At 33.0% G+C, this 20,630-nt stretch overlaps 1 protein-coding gene across 1 annotated transcript; it reads left to right on the forward strand.

Annotated features, from left to right (window-relative positions):
• The first annotated feature begins 5,845 nt into the window (after positions 1-5,845).
• LOC123915995 (heavy metal-associated isoprenylated plant protein 7-like) lies at positions 5,846-7,749 on the forward strand. Its single transcript, XM_045967310.1, has 5 exons — positions 5,846-6,042; positions 6,141-6,363; positions 6,435-6,643; positions 6,729-6,816; positions 7,087-7,749. The coding sequence occupies exons 1-5, from the start codon at positions 6,034-6,036 to the stop codon at positions 7,509-7,511; spliced, it is 954 nt and encodes a 317-aa protein (XP_045823266.1). The 5' UTR covers positions 5,846-6,033; the 3' UTR covers positions 7,512-7,749.
• The last annotated feature ends 12,881 nt before the right edge of the window (positions 7,750-20,630 follow it).

The raw sequence follows: 20,630 nt of genomic DNA on the forward strand, positions 1-20,630 counted from the left end.
TATCTCTGGAAAAAAGAAGTCATTGATCACTATCATCGCTTGAGTTGAAGTAACAAGAAACAAAGTGTATTATGTTTTTTTTCTTTCGGTAATTAGACATATTTCAATTATTTGTTATGACATGTTCTTTTTATGATGTGATATAATATCAGACAAAACAACATGAAGAGGGGAATACCTTGTAGATTTGCAGGTATATTGAGAGAGATGGCCTCGATGAAGGGTTTTCTTGAGGACCCTTCAACTTTAGAATACCACATGGAATTTCAATCAGGGGAAAAAATGATTAATGATTAATTTGGTTATAACTTATACTCATAGCACAATTATTAAACGGTGAACATCCCGATATATATATTATGTGAATATGTTACCGGGATGATTGTCTCATTAACTTGTCTCTTGATAAACTCCACCCGAGAAATGCTAAAATAAGAGCATCAACAATCTCATTAAACTTGTCTCTTGATAAACTCCACTCAAGAAATGCTAAAATAAGAGTTATAAACAAGCATACAATCTCTAATAATGTCTCACATATCTGACACATCAACTCTCTAGTACTATGAAATTTAGAAACAACGGTTTTAGAATCTAGCTCGAAATCAATAGTACCTAGCTGAAACTCCTGAACTCGTGTCAATGCATCTAGAAGACCCAAAATTTCACCATCGTCGACATGAATAATAGGTGAGAACCACTCCGTCATTGCAAGAACAAAATTTCCTTGATAATCTCTAATGCAAACTCATGTTCGAACTTTATTTTGTAACGATGAGAATAAGACATCTACATTACATACTTGTATCTACCTTAATCATGTTTGAGCCAAGTTATAGTGGTAGAAATAGTTTGTTGTGCATTTCTCTCTTTGTTATGCACCATGCTTTACAGCGAGCTGGCAAATGGCAAGTAGGAAGTGCCGAAGTGGTGCATCGTGTTTAATAGAATCCTCTAGTTCTCGATCCCTATTATTAAAGATTTTATACTACATTGAATTAAACCAATTTGATAGAGACGTGTCCACCAAAAATACTTGTCCTCTAAAGATTGTTTCCTAAAAATATCCTCCACCTTTAGGGGTTACATAGATTAATAATTAAATAGAAGTTGAACAAAATTTTAATATAAACTAATTATATATATATATATTGCTTCAAAGACTAATTAACTATTACATATTCTTGTCAAAAACAAAAGTTTCAATTGTAGGCCAAATTTATAAAAAGTCATGTCGCACTAGCGCATGCAAACGTTGTTTTCCAACCAAAATTTCTCACATAGTGATTTGTATATATGGTTTATGAATCGGAACCAACAATGTTGTTGCTTCCATATCCATACAATTCATATCTTCCTGCCCCTTATCCCTTCCATCATCCACTTGAGCAACCTTTTGATCACATTATGGGTTTTCATCATCCTATGTTTGTCCCTCGAGTCAACTTTATATATATATATACACACACAACTTTTGTCATGTTTCAATTTGAATCCAGTTAATTTTATTTTATTTCTTACTAAAACACCATCATAATGAAGTCGTTTAGAGTTTCATAGTAAATAGATAAAAATATTCAGCGTAATATTTAAGTCATAACGCGTATAGTGGTGAGGGGCTTTGATAGTATGCATGAGGTTATAGATTCGTTCCTCATTGACAAATATTGTAAACCAAAAAAAAAAAGTCATGACGCTAATAATAGGTACAACATATTCTATTTTTTTTTAAGTATTGTCAATCTTCAAAAAAGTTTAATTTCTAATACAATTTCATTTTTTTTTTATGCTTCTAATACAATTTCTAGGAAGCATTCTTTCTAACTAGTTTCTCCAATTTTACTCTATTTTTTCCCGGAAACTTTACACTAACTACTGGCAAAAAAAATATTTAGTACCGTTATGATAGTAGTAGTAGTAGTTAATACGTTGTAATATCGTACTGTTTGTCAAATACAGGAGAAACTAATAAAACAAGAACTAAATAGTGTACTATTTTGTTTGTAAGCAAAACTATCGATCTCTATTTAGTAATCATGATGTTGAGAGGGCTTTCAATATAACCTGTTAGGTACATCAACCTTAAAACAGGTTATCTCATCTCATTTTCATATAACAACTATCACTTTTATTATCATTGGTGTGGTGAAAAAATTAAGACATTCACCAACCAAACCTTTGCACCAAAAATGCACTCAACCATTGATTCCTAGCTACGGATACTACTTGTATTTTGAAGACAAAACTTTCTTTTATAAGGTCCTTAAATAATGTCCTCAGGCAATTTTATGAGGCAATAATAATTCTCAGATACTCCATGAATTTTTTTATTTTTTTTAATGTAGTTTAATAGCTAGAAATTTCACCCTTAAAAATAAATAAGTGGAATGTTCGAAATTCGAATTTTGAATTCTATATATATATATATATATATATATATATATATATATATATATATATATATATATATATATATATATATATATATAATGTTATGTTTTACCAACTGAATTAAGTTCACGACATAGAGATACTGTATGAACTTCATTTCATGTATTGGATTATTTTCATCTATTTTTCCTACCGTTGATGTAATGTTACTTTTTTTTTTTGGGTACATTGCTGTAATGTTAATTAAATAATGAAATTTCTACAAACAAATTATTAAGTAGTACTATTCATTATACATCTAGCTATTTGCTTAATCAATGAACTTGCATGTGATTACTGGAATCATGTTTGGTTTGGGGTTGGTGATAAGTGTATACTGAAGCACATGACATGCAGCATAACCCCTCAACACTGCAACTTAGTGTTCCTAATCCTAGCTATGTTGCCAGATACGAATACATGGTATTGACAATCCATGTCTCCAACTCTAGTAGGACCCTCAATTTGTGATATATACCCTTTAATCCATGAAAATGATTGGTGGTGTGACATAATCTTCAATCCCAGCTATCCAATCTCAAATTAAGTATCTTGATTTTTAAAAGCTGATTTTATTATTGTAAAAAAAATAAAAATTGTCAAGTAATATAGTAGCTAGAAATTTCATCTTAATATGAATAAGTGTGAAAATCGGAGTTTGAACTTCGACCCCTACATATATAATACAATATCCCTACGAACTTAAGTAAGTCAAGGAACTATTGTATAAATTTAATTTGTTTAATTTTAAATTAACGGTAAAAATTATTTACCACATATAAACAAGTTTATTCTGCACAAAAAACCCTTAATCCTTTGGCTTTTTTGTGGATATAGTAATGTGGCTAAAGCTGTTAAAAAAGTCCCAAGTAATTTTGGGCTTTCTAATTATAGCTCCTTAAAACAATTTTTATTTTAGATCGGTTTGTATTGATTTATTTTAATTTATGAGTGAACAAGTCAAACAAAGATAATGATACATTTAAAATTTGTTTATAATTGATCAAAATGTAAAATTGTTTTGCACAAAATATTTTTAAATTTTATATATATGTAGTCCCTCTAAATGTTTTAAATTTCGGTTTAAGTTTTTTAAAGATTTTTATCAAATAATAGTCTCCCTAACATTTTTTATTTGCAAAATTAGTCGATGCATTCCGTGCAGAGAGGATATATGAGTACTAGTTTAAACTTTTAATAGTAATAAGTATTTCATTCGTCCCAAATTATAAGGGGAAAAATAAAAATCACACTTATTAAAAAAAAGTAAAATATGATAATTTGAAATAAGTTGCACGAGAAGATGTAAAAACAATTCTTATTGATTGTTGTTTATTGGGAAAAGAGAAGAGAGAAAATTAAATGCAATTTGCATTTAATTTTATGAAATTAAGAAAAAAAAATATTCTTAAAATGTTTTTTCCCTTATAATTTGGAACGAGGGAGTAGTTAAGAACTCCAGGAACGGATGATATGGTAGTTAATATCAAATATGTAACCATGAGTGTGTTTGGTAAGTCCAATAAGTTAGATTATAGTTTATTGGACTAGCTTATAAGCTTGTTAGAGGTGTTTGGTAACAAGCTTTTATAATGAGCTTATACTGTCTGAGCTTATAAATTAGTTTTAATTATTTTTATTTAAAAAAATAAAAATTAAACTACCCACGATAGGAACATACCGTAACCGCTTGCCCTTGTTCAATTTTTTTCAACGGAATTTTTTTGAATGTAGATCAATATTTATTATTTTTCTTTTTACATATTTACCATGTTAAATAAAACCATAAAATTTTCCATTAAAAATATGAAAATTTGATAATAAATTTAAACACTTTTAGTTAAACAACTCTGAAATAATTCCATATATCACATTTATAATTTTCAAACTTAATTATAAATAAATTAAATATTTAAAATAATTTGTAGTTAAAAATGTGTATAAATATATTTTTTAAAAATAAAATTAAATATAAATGTACTTTTATATTATTTTATACTTATCAGTTACTTGAAAAACTAATTTTACTAAATACTTCAATTAAAATTAACTAATTTTTTGGCTATCAATTAGTTTATAGCTTATTTTTACCGAACAGACACCGTGAGTACTCGATGGACTAGTCAAATTTGTTAATGATCGGAACTTACGAGTAATTGATTAAATTTGTTCCGTTAAATTGAAGCAATACTAGGTGGAAAGAGCAGAGAGTGATGCCGCAGAATAGATTATTCTAGAGACTCTCAAAACACCCAAAGTCGTCAATGCATATGAAATGCCCAAACTACCGTAAAATGTAGTAAATTTACGATAATAGTAATGGTAAATTGTGGTAATAATGCAGTTGTAACTGTAAGCATGTACATACATTACGTAACATGTTCTTCTATTCCATGTGTCTTAAGCAAGAACGTCCTCGGTTGCACGTGCCTCTTAATGTTTGCCACGTATTGTTGATGATGATAGAATGAGTGGCTTCAAATCGTATGGTCCAATAAAAATGATAAAATATTAAAAAAATGATAAAATTGTTAGAATAGATATATGTGGTGACCGAAGTATAAATGTTAAAAATGTGAGAAATTCTAATGTGGGCACAAACCCAAATAATTTTTGTACCGAAAATAAAAATCCAAATAATTTTATCTTACCCATATTTACAACAAAAATAAAAAATTAAAGAGAAAATAATTAAAGTGATATTGATTGATGTGATTATTTTAATTTTCTTTTAATTTTATAAATTTATGTGTACGTCTAAATTTGTGCATAAATCATTTGTGCATGGGTAAAAATACTTCTAAAAAAGTTAAAAATGCATATGTCCTCTTCTTTGACCGTCGAGCAGTACCCAACAATGGATCGGTCCATGAAGACGCGACTCCAATCAACGGACGAGATGCGTAGTGCATCATAACATCCGACATAAAAATGATGAGGATTTACTGTTTATCATGGCTCTTCAGCCGTTTTCCGATGATCATTAGTGGCATTAAACATGTCCATCAACGACATTGTCTCAGCGTTGGGGAATATATATACTCCTCTCATACAAATGAGTCATGTACATTCTAACCTTCTTTGAAAACCTTGTTTCACAATCACACTATAACTTGAGCGTCGGAGCCCCTGCATGTACACAACCCTCCTCCCATTCGTCGGAACAGAAGAGGAGCATTACCAACGATATATGAATGAAAATTTTAATATATATATATATATATATATATTGTAAGCCACTACATTTGGTCGAGGGGTGAAAATTTTAGATAAGATGCATGAAATTTTAGGTTCGATCATTACTTGTTCCATTATAACAAAAAAAAAACTTGATTTATCTCATTATATTTTTTATTTATTTTTAAGATTTTACAAAAACATCAAATGGTCAACTTTATAATTAATTTTGAAAATTACGAAGTATAAGATGAGAAAAAGAAAAGAAGTCACACACATCACAACACACACTACACTTCATACATTAAAAACACCGAAACTTTAAGGCAAAAAAATAGCCGCAGAACATTGCTTATCTCCACAGAAACTCTGTCTCTATAATCTCATCAACTTCAAACCTTTGAGTCAGTCACTCACACTAAACCAATGGGAGAGGTTTGGTTTTCTTCAATAACTTCTTTCTTCTTCTTCTTCTTCTTCTTCTTCTTCTTCATTTTTATAATATTGATTTTGTTCTAATTTGTTATGAATAGGAAGAAAAGAAAACAGAGGAAACCAAAGTAGAGGAGAAAAAAACAGAGGAACCTAAAACAGAGGAACCGAAGAAAGAAGCTGACAAACCCACCGAAGAGAAAAAGCCGGAGGAATCTAAGGAACAAACTCCGCCACCACCGCCTCCAGAAATCGTGCTAAAAGTTTTCATGCATTGTGAAGGTTGTGCTCGCAAAGTTCGTCGTTCACTCAAAGGATTTCCAGGTAAATAAAATAAATAATCTCACTTTTCTTTACCATTTTTTTATTCATTCTAAGTGGTTCATCAATTTCAGGTGTTGAAGATATTGTTACAGATTGCAAATCTCACAAAGTTGTTGTTAAAGGAGAAAAAGCGGATCCATTGAAGGTTCTAGAAAGAGTACAGAGGAAGAGTCATAGACAAGTTGAACTTCTTTCTCCGATCCCAAAACCACCTTCAGAAGATGAGAAAAAACCTGAAGAGAAAGAAAAGCCTAAACCAGAAGAAGAGAAGAAAGAAGAGGTTCATTTTTTTTATTTTATTTTTTCCATTTTAGATTTCTCTGAATCTGTGATGAATCAGTTTATAATTTTATTTTATGGTGCAGCCTAAGATTAGCATAGTGATTCTGAAAGTTCACATGCATTGTGAAGCTTGTTCACAAGAAATCAAGAGACGCATTGAGAAAATCAAAGGTATGTTGTTTTTTCAATTCAGATTTGATTTGAACTTTTTATTTCATTCAAGTCTAAGGTCCCATCCATTCAGGAATTTGTCAGTTATATTCTTCATTATACAATTCAAATTAATTTAACATGTCAATATCATCTTTGCACTATGATTCTCTTATTAAGACCTTATTATAAAATATTCAACTTAATTAAATTAAATATATTTGAAAGTGGTCCACAATCAAAATCTCATTTTAAAAATTAAAACCAAAAGTTTATATTATAATTATGCAGGAGTGGAATCAGCAGAACCGGATCTGAAGAACTCACTAGTGACAGTGAAAGGAGTGTTTGAAACTGATAAATTAGTTGAATATGTTTACAAGAGAACTGGAAAACAAGCAGTGATAGTGAAACAAGAGGCAGAGAAAAAAGAGGAAGCAAAAGAAACCAAAGAAGAAGAGAAAAAAACTGATGAAAATGAAAAGGAAAAGAAAGGGAGTGGTGAAGGAGAGGAAAAGAAAGAAGCCGCTGCAGCTGCTGCAGAGGGAGATGGAAAATCAAGTGATGCTGCAGAAGAAACCAAGGTGGTGGAATTTAAGAGAAATGAATATCATTATTATAATCCACCAAGTATGGAATTTTATTATAATCCTAGTCAAGCTTACCCTCCACAGATGTTCAGTGATGAGAATCCAAATGCTTGTTCTGTTATGTAAAAATATGGGAATGATAAGGGTAATATTGGAATTATGAAAGATAATGAGTGAAATCTGGGTGATAGCCATATCCTGGGTAAGATGTGCCCTCTGAACTTTTCCCTGCAGTAGAAAAGTGTAATCTACAGATGAACTGTAGAATTTTGCAACCCTTTGTACTTTTTTTTTCCTTCTTTTAAAACAATTAATTGTTATATATGGAAATATAAATAATTAAAGCTTTTTATTTTCGGTATAATTGCAATTTTACATTTAATGCTTCTTACACACTTTCAGTTTCAAATTTCGATGTTCGTTTTTTTATCCCGAATTACGAATTTACCCTCAATTTCATTTTAAATTTCATTTTGCTCTCTTGAATTTTTGTTTTATTTTAGTGTTTCAAATTATTTGGATGTTAAGGACACGAAAGTTACCTTTCAATTGACTATCGGAAAGCAGTTTTTGGATGTTTGTATAGTTCATGCTTAAAATTTTCTTCCGGTTATTTCAATCAAGGGATTAGGTCAGTATATGTCATCGGTAGAGTATCGCACTGTCCTCAAATATTGCCTGATGATTTCTTTATTCTCTGATGATGAGGTATGTCATGTTTGCGTGTCTAGATAGATTTAGGGAGCACGTAGTTCATTGTCGAGAGCTTCCGAGCTTCAAATAAAAACATGTCATTGTTCTGGATTTCCTTTTGGATGTTTTTAAGCGCTCGGAGTATCTGTGAAAAAAGAGATACGTGTGAACTTCTTGACTGTCCCACTAGATGTGAGAGGTTTACATTGAGGTCAGTCGATGTTTTGTTGTACGGGTGGGTAGGAGGAAAACATGCATGTGTTGACTTGACTGGAGTTTTCCCACAGTGGGATTGACGACTGAAGATTTTACTATAGAACAGACAACCCTAAAAATTACTTCAAGCAAAGTGGCCAAATATGAGAGAGCGCGTTCTGACAATCAACATGTGTTAATACCATTTGCAAAGAGTTCAAAAAGTCGTACATATCAATGTGGTGTCCAAAAAGGTTAGCGACGCAACTTGTTGTCCGTTTGTCTTTCATTCAATTGTAATTATCTTACGTATATATAATTAGAAAAATTATTTATTTTTGTTGATAATTAGTGTGTTTTTTTATGCAAGAAAAAATTAAAAGTTTAAAGTGAAACATCAAATTAATATAAAGAATAAAAATATAACTTTACCTCTTTTATCTTTCTTTTATTTTATAATAACTTTATATCTTTTTATCTATGAACAATGTAGTAAATATTATTGATATTCATATTTTATGAGATTTTAAATTTATACCCGAAAAAAAGAATATGAACAAATATTAGTTGAGTTTAAGATGCATTATCTTTCTTTGTTATCTTGATCCTTTTTAAGGAAAAATAACATTTTATATTTTATATTTCCATGTTGTCCGTGACTGTGTTGGGAGAAGTTCTGTTTGCATACTGTTTCCAGAAGTGGGGTTATTTATAGCTGACAACTAACAAGCGTTTATGACTTTGGTTCGTGCGTGATAGCAAAGTCTATGCCGTACAAGTGACTCAAGTTGTACACCATGCACAAGTCATTAAAAATATTATAACGAATACGAATTTTATAAAATTTATCGTTGGATTGAAAGTTTATATTGTATAGATCATCCATATGTTATTGAGACCCGTCAAAATTAACAATTTATGGATTTTTATTGAATACCGTTAATCTTGATGGATCTCAATAACATATCAAATGATTTTCAAAAAAATTTATGAATGATCTAAACGATATAAACTTTCTATCCAACGGTGAATTTTATAAAATTCGTATTCGTTATAAAATTATCGAAGACTTGTGCACCATGCACCAGTTAATCAAGTGGTGCATGTTAGACAAAGCCTGACATGTAAGCGTTTATTATCAACAACATGCTTACATATCAACTTCAATTGACGCTCGACTTATCCAATCTGATGAGTGTCTCTTTTAAGCCATAAGCTTCCGCATCTTGAGAATTTGAAATTTATCATGTTCGTTTGAAACATACAGCAACATGATGGGAGCAAAGCCTACTTTATCTCTTAATGTTTATATGCTCTTCACCTCATAAAAAAAATATCCTCATACTATATGTTTTTTTATTATTTTACGACTTTTCCTGTTTTATATTCTTTTTCCTATAATGAAAATAAATCATTTTACACCGATTTCAAATAAAAATGATTTAATCTTTCGTACTATGATCGTGTTAACATGTGTTCTAGTTTGTTAAAAAAAAAAGTGCACATGTTAACAATCTTAAAAAATAGAAAATGTTTATTACAAAAGTTAATATTTCCTGGACATTTTTAAGAATTTAAATACACACTTTACAATATAAATTTTTCACTTTTTATTACTTGACATGTGCTCTTAAATTAAAGCATATATTAACATTTTCCTTCATTTTATATAAAAAATGAGTGAAATGGATCACCTTACAAAATATAAATTGTTTTACATCGTTCAAATATATTTTTTATCTCAAAAAATTATACTTCATCTGTCCTAAATTATAAGGAAAAAAAATCATATATATTGTATTTATTGATCTTTGATTATCAGAAAAAGAAAAGATAGGTAAATTAAATGACCTTCTGTACCTTGAAAATAATAAAAATTAATTTTATTTACTTATAATTTGGGAAGAACAATTTTGCTTATAAATTGTGAAGGGAGGGATACCATAACATTATTTAAGGCTTAATCAGTCTATTGGTCCCTTAAATATATTTTAGGTTTCACAATGGTTCTTTAAAGAAAAAAGTTTCGGATTGATCCCTTAAAGACACATCCGTTTCTCACATTGGTCATTTCCGTAATTTTTTTACAAAAAATGTAAGTTTTAGTTGACTGAATTGTGGATGTCATTAAGTTTAAGTGGTCCACTAAAAACCTTATTAATTTTTAAAATTTTAACCATTAGAATTTTTTGTTATATTTGGAGTTAAAATTTGGCAAACATATATGTCTTTAAGGGACTAATCCGAGTTTTTTTTTCTTTTCTTTAAGGGATCAATTCAGACAATTTTTTCTTTAATGGACCATTGTGAAATCTAAAATATCTTTAAGGACCAATAAACTAATTAAGCCCAATTAATGTTCTGTCACTGTGTCCATTTACTATATGGTGAGTTCACTTTCACCATCCTCTATTTTATGATGCCGTATGTAATGACAACGACAGCAATGGCTTTGGAGACTAGCAGTAGTAGTGCCGCATTGATCGAAGGAGCTAGTAACTATTCTCTTGGATCAGTCTCAGAGCAAGTTTCCCTTTCCCCTGGCTACATTTATACAGTACAGTATAGTATAGAGGAAATAATTGAAGGAAAAAAGCATGGGGGAAGTTTTAGGCACCGTACTGCAAATATTATAAGTAAAATTTTACTTTTAAGATTCGTAAAATATTAGATGTATTTGGATGTGAAGGGATGGAGGAAGGTGGTGGCTAGGTTGTAAACAAAGAGAGAAGGCAGAGCTTAGTGTCGGTGTTAAAGATTTGTAGGATTTTTTTTGAGTCTCTATTGGTATCCAAATTTAAACATATAATATTAATTTTATTTTTTGACTAAAAAAATTCGATACAGTTTATGTACAGTGGTTTCGTTTTGGTTGGTTCCCTTTGATTTACAAACTCATCTAAAACGTTTGAGATAGCCAACATCACACGACTCTGAGGTGGGTAACTCCATACAGTATAATTACACGGATCCAAATCCAAACTATATATAGCAATATGATTATGATGACGGAAAGTTTTTGTCGGTTGCATTGTATCGTCTCCGGTATGTTGCGTCGCCATCTATATAGGCTAGTAAAAATAAGCTAGCTAATGGCTGATAAGCTAATTTATAGTTAAAAAGTTAGCTTATAGCTGATAGCTGGTAGCTTAAAGCTGAAAAACTAGTAGAATAAAATGAAAGTGTTTGGCAAATTTAAATTTTGTAAGTACAAAATGACATAAAAGTATATAGTTGGTAGTTGTTTTTTTTTTTTGTTAAGTGTTAGTGGGTATTTATTACATAATTTTAAAATAAATAAATAAATAAAACTAACAAGGATAAATATGGAATAAAATGAAAAAACTATAAGCTAGTTAGAGAAGTTCGTTACCAAACACTTCATATTTTTATCAAACAAGCTTATAAGCTAGTCCAATAAACTATAAGCTAGGTTATTCAACATAGCTTATTAAACTTACCAACCAACCAGTGCCATAGTGTGTGATTTAGTGATCATTTAGTAGTATATCTAATTATTTATATAAGAAATAATTCATTTTTTAAGCTTATCGATCCTAGTCCATATTTCATTTATGTGACTATGAATGAAAAGGTACAACATAAAACAAAGTTGTATCGGAAAAAGCTTATTAAATAAAATATGTATCCATATTATAAAACCTTTTTTTATGCTTTATTCGATGAATTTGAATTATTTTTTTCTTATATTTAAAATCGAAAATAGTATAGAGTACCCAGAACAATTGATACATTCAGGGCCGGCCCAACATAATATGAGGCCCTAAAGCAAACTCTGAAAAGAGACTTTTATATATTCTAATAATAATAATATTTTTATTAAAAGAAATGAGATGGATGATGGAGTTCTCATACAAAAGAGAGTCGATCAAATAAAAAAAAGTTATTAACTTTTTTCTATGGTTGAGTTTTTATGAGAGGCCTTTTTTTTTTTTTTACTATAACCTTCTTTAATTATTGGCCTTTAAACTATTCAATTCATCATTTGTATGAGGCATTTTTTCCTTGCTAAATAAAGATACTTCAAATAGTAATTATATCTTGAACAAAACAACTTTTGACTTCTAAAGAGATAAAATTCACAATTTTCAATACAATATTACTTTCTATACTAGTACACTAACAAGTAACAATTGTTTTAAGGACACATGTTAGTTTTTTCCTAAATATTTTACTTTTTTTAGAGTCAAAACTCTTGCTTGGATGGCTTGGTCCTTAGGCCGGCCCCGGAATACATTTTTTTTTTTTTTTAACAAAATTGAGACTTATAAATTACTCCTGTAATATGTAGTAATTGAATTAGACGGATTAGATATTTAGATTCATTGATGATAGACAATTACTAGATTCTGTTGTCACCAAATCATAAGCATAATGCATAATATTAATGCTTTGATTTTCTCCATGGACTTGCATTGTTTTCATTGAGATTCTTGGAAATGGCATCTCTTGGAAGACCACACCATTAGTCCTCAAAACTAATCCATGGGCAGCAACAAACTAAACGGTTTTTCCATTCCAAGTAATGTGATTTTCATTTTCCCAGGTAGTAGTATAATGCAAAATCACTCCCCAATGTACACTTAAAAGCACACTGAATTGCATGAGATCGATGGTGTGTATTTTTTATTGAGATTTTTGGTAAAGTTCAAAATTCCAAATCAATTTCATCTTGATTACTATAATTGTTCTTTCATGCATGCATAGTTTTCTTATTATTGTAGGACCACACATGGGCCCCCATTACCAGGCCCAATTCCAATTTGCAAACAAAAATGTTATTTTAGAAGTTAGATTCACTGTTGTATTGTGATGGTTCAACCTAATTCTGTCAATTTTATTATAAATTACTATCAACTACTAACATGTCAAAATGTTGTAGTTTTGCCTTGATTAAATTGTGTTTATAATACCAACAAAAAATGTGCATTTATACTTTTATCGTGCATTGATTAAATGAGAAAAATGTACACTGAAAAAAGAAAAGCAAAAGGAAAAAGAAAAATTTGAAGTTGAATCCAATGAATTTGATAACTTTAAAAAATGCAATTTTTTTTTATAAAAAAAATGAAGAAGAAAAAAGACCCTTGTGCTCTGACAAAGGTACTACCAATAAAAGTTGAACTAAGTAGGTCATGGTATGGTGGGTTTAGTACATCAAATAATAATATTAAGCACATACTTATAATTAAGCACATGCAATGCCTTTTTGTTATTGTGAGTTTATCAATTAATTGTTGAAACTTGAAGTGGTATTGTCGAGATTTGTGCCAACAAACAGGATACATACATAAGTTAATCATGCATCATGGCAACATATATTGATTATATGTAACTGTCTATCTATGACTCAAAATTCTGATGCCAAAAGGTCCTATGACTGTTTGTTGTGCCTAATTTAAGATTCCATCTCACATGCAAAATTCATCATTCTTCCTGCTTAGAGAGCTTTCGTTTTGTTTTCTTCTGAGGAGAATATTGGTAAAGTTTTTTTGAGATTTAGCTGTGGCCTTTTTTTAATAAAGCAAAAGTTTATTCAATTAATAAAGACACTTAAATTAGAATAGAAAGTACCTTAGATAAATAACAAAGCTTATTGGTGGGACAGAGTGTTCCAATTATGGCATGCTAGTAGTGTGCAAATCAATAGTAAATTATAGTGTGGAGTAGTAGTATATGATAAATGGATTTTGTGCAATTAACTGCAGCTTTCGGCCATTTGATTATGTGATCAAAGTCGGACAACTGACATCGCTCTAACTACATGCAGTTATAGGTGCTGACTACACCCGACGATTCACATCTGTAGTATATGTGATCATATGTTAAATTTTTCCCGCATGAAGGAGAAATTAATGTGGAAAAGCATTATCAAAAGATAACTAATACTAGTACACTTTGGCCTTTAACCTATACAATACCAGATTTCAATTAGTGGATAAACAATTTTGATGAATTTGTTCTTAGTTTGAATGTGGATTAGCTATACACTAACACTATGTTGCTATATTTGTTCTCAGTTGTTTTTAAAATCGGTTTGTATTATGAGTGATAAGAATATGAATGTCCTCATCGATGAAGCTAGTAGAACGCAAGGCAAGTTGGAGATAAGTGACACCTAAAAGAGAATATTCGAATCCCATTTGATAATAATAGTAATTGACATGCACATGAGACATGACATAACTCCCCTACTCGATCATTTTTTGTCTCTAATAGACGGAAGTTACTTACTAGTACAGTATTTCTTTTTTGTTTTCTTAGGGTAAATTAATACTGTATGAGGAGGAAATTTATATGAACTGGGTCGTAGAATAGGTTAGTGACGCAATTCAAATCATATCCTAAGGACTTGTGGTTCCACCTTCATTCGTACTCCACCATAGTACCTCTTTTAACTCTATAGTTTTTAGCTATTGATGACGGATCGTCACACTCTCTAATCCATGCCTATTTTAGCAACATTAAATGCATTTTAGTAGGTTTTAAGCAATAAATATAAGAGAAATCTAATCATAAGCTTGATTACTTGTTTTGCAAGAAAACAGGAAAAATTGCAGGAAATTGCTGATTTTCACTACGCTGGGGGCGTAGCACATCACGCGCCGCGTGATGGAGATCACAGGGAGCCAAGTTTTCACTTTGATCACGCGCGGCGTGATACCTGACCACGCGCGGCGTGAAGCTTTGTTCAGGAATTGGATTGCTCTCTGACTTGATTACGCGCGGCGTAGCACTTGACCACGCGCGGCGTGAAGAGAAGAGGATCAACTACGCCGGGGGCGTGGAGCTATCACGCGCGGCGTGAAGATGGCAGAGCTGAAGATCAGAGACCTCAGATTGGATCACGCGCCGCGTGATACCGTTACACGCGCGGCGTCGTTGAAGAAATTGCAACCACGCGCGGCGTGATAGATCTGACGCGCGGCGTGGTCGCGATCACTATATAAGGATTCTGCATTTTTCTGTTAAGGTGTGGGAAAATTCTGCAATATTCATCTATTCTCTGATTTTGGAAGCATCAAGATCCAGATCAAGGACTCCATAGGAAAGCTCCGAGCACCTCAATAGCATGGATTCTCAAGCCATGAAGTTGAAGCGAGGACGCGAACGAAGCAACATGAGGAGCTAAGCTTCTTTTGGAGGTAGGATCTAGGATAGTCTAGGATGTAGATGAATCAATGTGATCTGCTATATGTAAGAATGTACTCTGTTCATGTGTTTACTCAATGCAAATCTATTCTTAATGCTTTATAATCCTTCATTAGTGTTGTAATGATTTCGAGTTAAGTCACGTGCGAGAGTATTGATTTAATTTCTGAACTGAATTGCATTGAGCACTCGAGTGTTTCCGGTCGAGAGATTGAGACATAGAGTGTAGCGAACGATCGACGCGCTTTCATATCATTCGTTGTAGGTAGCTTCCGCCCGAGAGATCGGGGGAGTATCGACAACGAATAGAGTGGATTTTGACAAGAGATTGCGATTCACTAATTTGTTGATCCAGTTGTGAACATTTGAGTAGATTCCTATGATATAGTAGATTGCATGTGGTTTAGCTATAGACTAGGTGATTCCGATGATTCTACCTCGCTTTTCCATTATATCAAAGCACGTTTTCTAACAATTCATCACTCAACATACCCCCAATTTATGTGTATTTCTTGCATAATGTTTATGAACACTATTAGACTAGTTTAATCACACAATCCCTGTGGATCGATATTTTTATTACTACGTGGTAATTCGTTCACTTGCGAAAATTATCCATCAAGTTTTTGGCGCCGTTGCCGGGGATTGTGATTGATTCGACAAGGCAATAGTGTTTATATTTTCTGTGTTTTCTTTAATTTTTCTGTTTTTGTATTTTTTCTGTCGGGAGCGTTCTACTTGTGTGTTTCCTTGTGCATGCGAAGGACAGGTCTAATTGAGCTGGATTTCGATCCTGAAATTGAGAAAGCAGCACGAGCAAATCGTAAAGCGGAAGGAAGACATGTTTGAGTCATACAATCAAGAGGCACTTTTAACTAGTTGCAAGTTCCATAATGTGTTTCTACAAATCATTACCAAACAACTAGAAGCTCAATGTATGGTGCAAGCAACCTTTCAAAATAATCCTCATTTTAACACCTACAATCTTGGAGTGAAGAATCACATGAATTGTTCTTATGGAGCTAATCCGAATCAAGCATTTCCTCAAGATCAACATTATGAAGATCACCTTGAATCTTTTGAAGATACTCTTATCTTAGCCATGAAGATGACGCAAAGCAATTTTGAGGTGATGAAGGCAAACCAAGAAGTGTCAAGCGAACGTCATGAAGCCTCCATCAAACATCTCGAAAACCAAATGGGTCAACTAGCAAGGCAAGTCTCTTCTCTACAAACTCAAAGTGGTTTTTGTGGAAACACCCCGGATCCTCGTAACGAAAGTTGTAATTCCATTAATTTGAGGAATATAGAAGTTTCATCACCGGAAGTAGTGGAGAATCCTAAGAAGGATGAGAGTAAAAATGGTGTAGTTGAAAAGATGAGGGATGGTGTAGTTGAAGATAGAAAAGAAAATAAGAAAGAAGAAAAAAATAAGGAGGAAAAAGCTTATGAGGGTGAAGCTGAAAAGGGAGTGGAGAATGAGTCTAGTGCCAAGAAAGGCAAGAAACCTCTTGTGAAGGACCCCAAGTTTCAAGTTCCTTCACCATACGCTAGAATGCCTTATCCTAGGATGAAGAGGGTCAAGAACCAAGACCTTGAAGTTTGTGGAGTGGTATCCAAATGTTTCAAAGTGGAAGTGCTAGAGGAAGTGGTAAAAGATGATAAAGAAGAAGAGTGGGATCATGAGATTGAAATTTTTCTTCAAAACTTGGATAACCCCCTAGAGGAGGAGGAAGAGTCAAAGGCGATAAAAAAGCCACTGGAATTGAAAGAACTTCCTCCTAAATGGAAGTATGTGTTTTTGGGTGGCGACCCTAGGAAACCCATGATCATAAGTGATTTGCTCACTCCACTAGAAGAGAATTACTTGTTAAAAGAAGCGGAGAAAGTGAATGACGACCTAGGATGGGACTTGGATGGTGTGGTTCCTATCTATTGTTTGCACAAGATGGCCAAAGAAGAAGAGCCCGATCCGGTTGTCAATCCTCAAAAGTCTTCCACTTCAACATTGAAAGCTTCGGTGAGGAAAGGCTCTAAGAAATCTCCATCACGGTCTAGTAAGAAGGAAAGAACCAATTTGAAGACCAAAGGGGAAGATCTCAAGAGTGATTCGGGAAGTGTGAAATCATTACCTATTGATATTAATATTGCTCCTTTGAATGAAGAGAACAAGAGGAGCCGGGTTGAATCAAAGTTGAAGTATCCTCCCTAACTTGTGATGATGAAGCGTCAAGCTAATGACGAGAAAGAAGCGCTTCATGGGAGGCAACCCATGAGTTTACGGTCCTTTCTTCCCTTTCACTCTTATGCTACTTTATGAATAATTGTTTGATGTTCCTTTGAATTGGCTGGATGAATGTACTTTAAACTCTGAATTTGAATCTTTGTCTTGTTTGATTGTGGAATGATTTTTACCTTTAGAATTTGTTTCGATATTTTGGCATGTTCCTTCTAGTTACTTGAGTATCAATTGCATGATTTTCTCCGTGTGTAATTTGTGAAACTTGCAGTGCAATAGCTTGTTGCACTCATGTGATCAAGAGGCAAAGGAAAGGAACGCACACTTTTTGACCGGTTCTTGGATTCGACCCAACCGTGAGGTATCGAGCCAAACACTCATTTTTCTTCTATGTGTGATATCCACTCATGTATTGTCTCTCGATTTTGCTTGTCATCTTTTTATTTGATTGGTACTTTTGTAGCACACACGAGGCATGTTCCTTGGTACCTTTGAGCTTTTCTATCCACCCTTACATATAATTATCCTTTGCTTAACCAATTTGAGCTGAAAAAGAAAATGTTATTTTGCACAACCTTAAGAAAATTTTGATGAAAAAATGAATGACTTTCTTGGAGGTTAGGCACCTAATTAGTGGTTGATGCGCATTGCTCACCACTAAGTTTGGGGTTGCTCTTTGGAATTAGCAACAAATAAAGTTTGGGGTGAGGGTCCTAGAGAACTTATACAAAGTTTTGATTTCAAAAATTTCAAAAATGTTGCAAGGCTTTAGTCATAAAAAAAAGAAAGAAGAAAAGTATGAAAAAATAAAAAAAATGATGAAACATAAAAAAAAAAATAGTAAGAAAAGAAATATTGGAAAAGAAGTACAAAAAGAAGTGATAGCCTTGATTTCAAAAGTATTACAAAACTTTACTTGTTGAATTGGAAAAGTTCTCTAGTCCACTATAGTTCAAAAGAAGAAGGGGTTTGGTTTATGAATTTTTGACCTTAGGGAGATCTAACTCCAAGTTTTTCTACTACTTATCCCAAAATGTCACCATCCACCCTAGCCAAGCCACGTTATAACCCTTAAAGACCTCTAAAGTGTGTGCATAAAGTGAACCGAATGAATTCTTAGACTACTTGCAAAATTATTGTTGACTTGCATTGATGTGTTGATTTGAGTGAATTACCAAAACTGAAGAGTGTATGTGAGAAGTGTGATGGGATCTTAGAGCCTTGGTTGAAAAGTGTGAATTACTTGAAAATGTCTTGCGGGAACGATTGTGCAATTGAGCATTGTTTGCAGGTGGATCATTGATCATCAGGTGATTCTCACGTATGTATGATTCGAGTGAATTTAAGGAAAATGCCAAGGTCTTGACACAAAAGCTTGAGGTAAAAGTTGTTTCCTTGAGGACAAGGAAAGGTTTAAGTTTGGGGTTGTGATGACGGATCGTCACACTCTCTAATCCATGCCTATTTTAGCAACATTAAATGCATTTTAGTAGGTTTTAAGCAATAAATATAAGAGAAATCTAATCATAAGCTTGATTACTTGTTTTGCAAGAAAACAGGAAAAATTGCAGATTTTCACTACGCTGGGGGCGTAGCCCATCACGCGCCGCGTGATGGAGATCACAGGGAGCCAAGTTTTCACTTTGATCACGCGCGGCGTGATACCTGACCACGCGCGGCGTGAAGCTTTGTTCAGGAATTGGATTGCTCTCTGACTTGATCACGCGCGGCGTAGCACTTGACCACGCGCGGCGTGAAGAGAAGAGGAACAACTACGCCAGGGGCGTGGAGCTATCACGCGCGGCGTGAAGATGGCAGAGCTGAAGATCAGAGACCTCAGATTGGATCACGCGCCGCGTGATACCGTTACACGCTCGGCGTCGTTGAAGAAATTGCAACCACGCGCGGCGTGATAGATCTGACGCGCGGCGTGGTCGCGATCACTATATAAGGATTCTGCATTTTTCTGTTAAGGGGTGGGAAAATTCTGCAATATTCATCTATTCTCTGATTTTGGAAGCATCAAGATCCAGATCAAGGACTCCATAGGAAAGCTCCGAGCACCTCAATAGCATGGATTCTCAAGCCATGAAGTTGAAGCGAGGACGCGAACGAAGCAACATGAGGAGCTAAGCTTCTTTTGGAGGTAGGATCTAGGATAGTCTAGGATGTAGATGAATCAATGTGATCTGCTATATGTAAGAATGTACTCTGTTCATGTGTTTACTCAATGCAAATCTATTCTTAATGCTTTATAATCCTTCATTAGTGTTGTAATGATTTCGAGTTAAGTCACGTGCGAGAGTATTGATTTAATTTCTGAACTGAATTGCATTGAGCACTCGAGTGTTTCCGGTCGAGAGATTGAGACATAGAGTGTAGCGAACGATCGACGCGCTTTCATATCATTCGTTGTAGGTAGCTTCCGCCCGAGAGATCGGGGGAGTATCGACAACGAATAGAGTGGATTTTGACAAGAGATTGCGATTCACTAATTTGTTGATCCAGTTGTGAACATTTGAGTAGATTCCTATGATATAGTAGATTGCATGTGGTTTAGCTATAGACTAGGTGATTCCGATGATTCTACCTCGCTTTTCCATTATATCAAAGCACGTTTTCTAACAATTCATCACTCAACATACCCCCAATTTATGTGTATTTCTTGCATAATGTTTATGAACACTATTAGACTAGTTTAATCACACAATCCCTGTGGATCGATATTTTTATTACTACGTGGTAATTCGTTCACTTGCGAAAATTATCCATCAGCTATATTACACCTTACACGCATCCTTGCAAGCAAAGAGCCAAGAGGAAAAATGCTTTAGGATGTATTCACTACTACCTAAGAGCTATTCTTACCAAGGCACTATTATCATGTACTAGCTATAGCTAGTATAGTTACTATAGTAAGCCGGAAAAAATAGATGTTCAGGGTT

Source organism: Trifolium pratense, linkage group LG3, assembly GCF_020283565.1.
Source record: "Trifolium pratense cultivar HEN17-A07 linkage group LG3, ARS_RC_1.1, whole genome shotgun sequence".
Classification (NCBI taxonomy): Eukaryota; Viridiplantae; Streptophyta; class Magnoliopsida; order Fabales; family Fabaceae; genus Trifolium; species Trifolium pratense.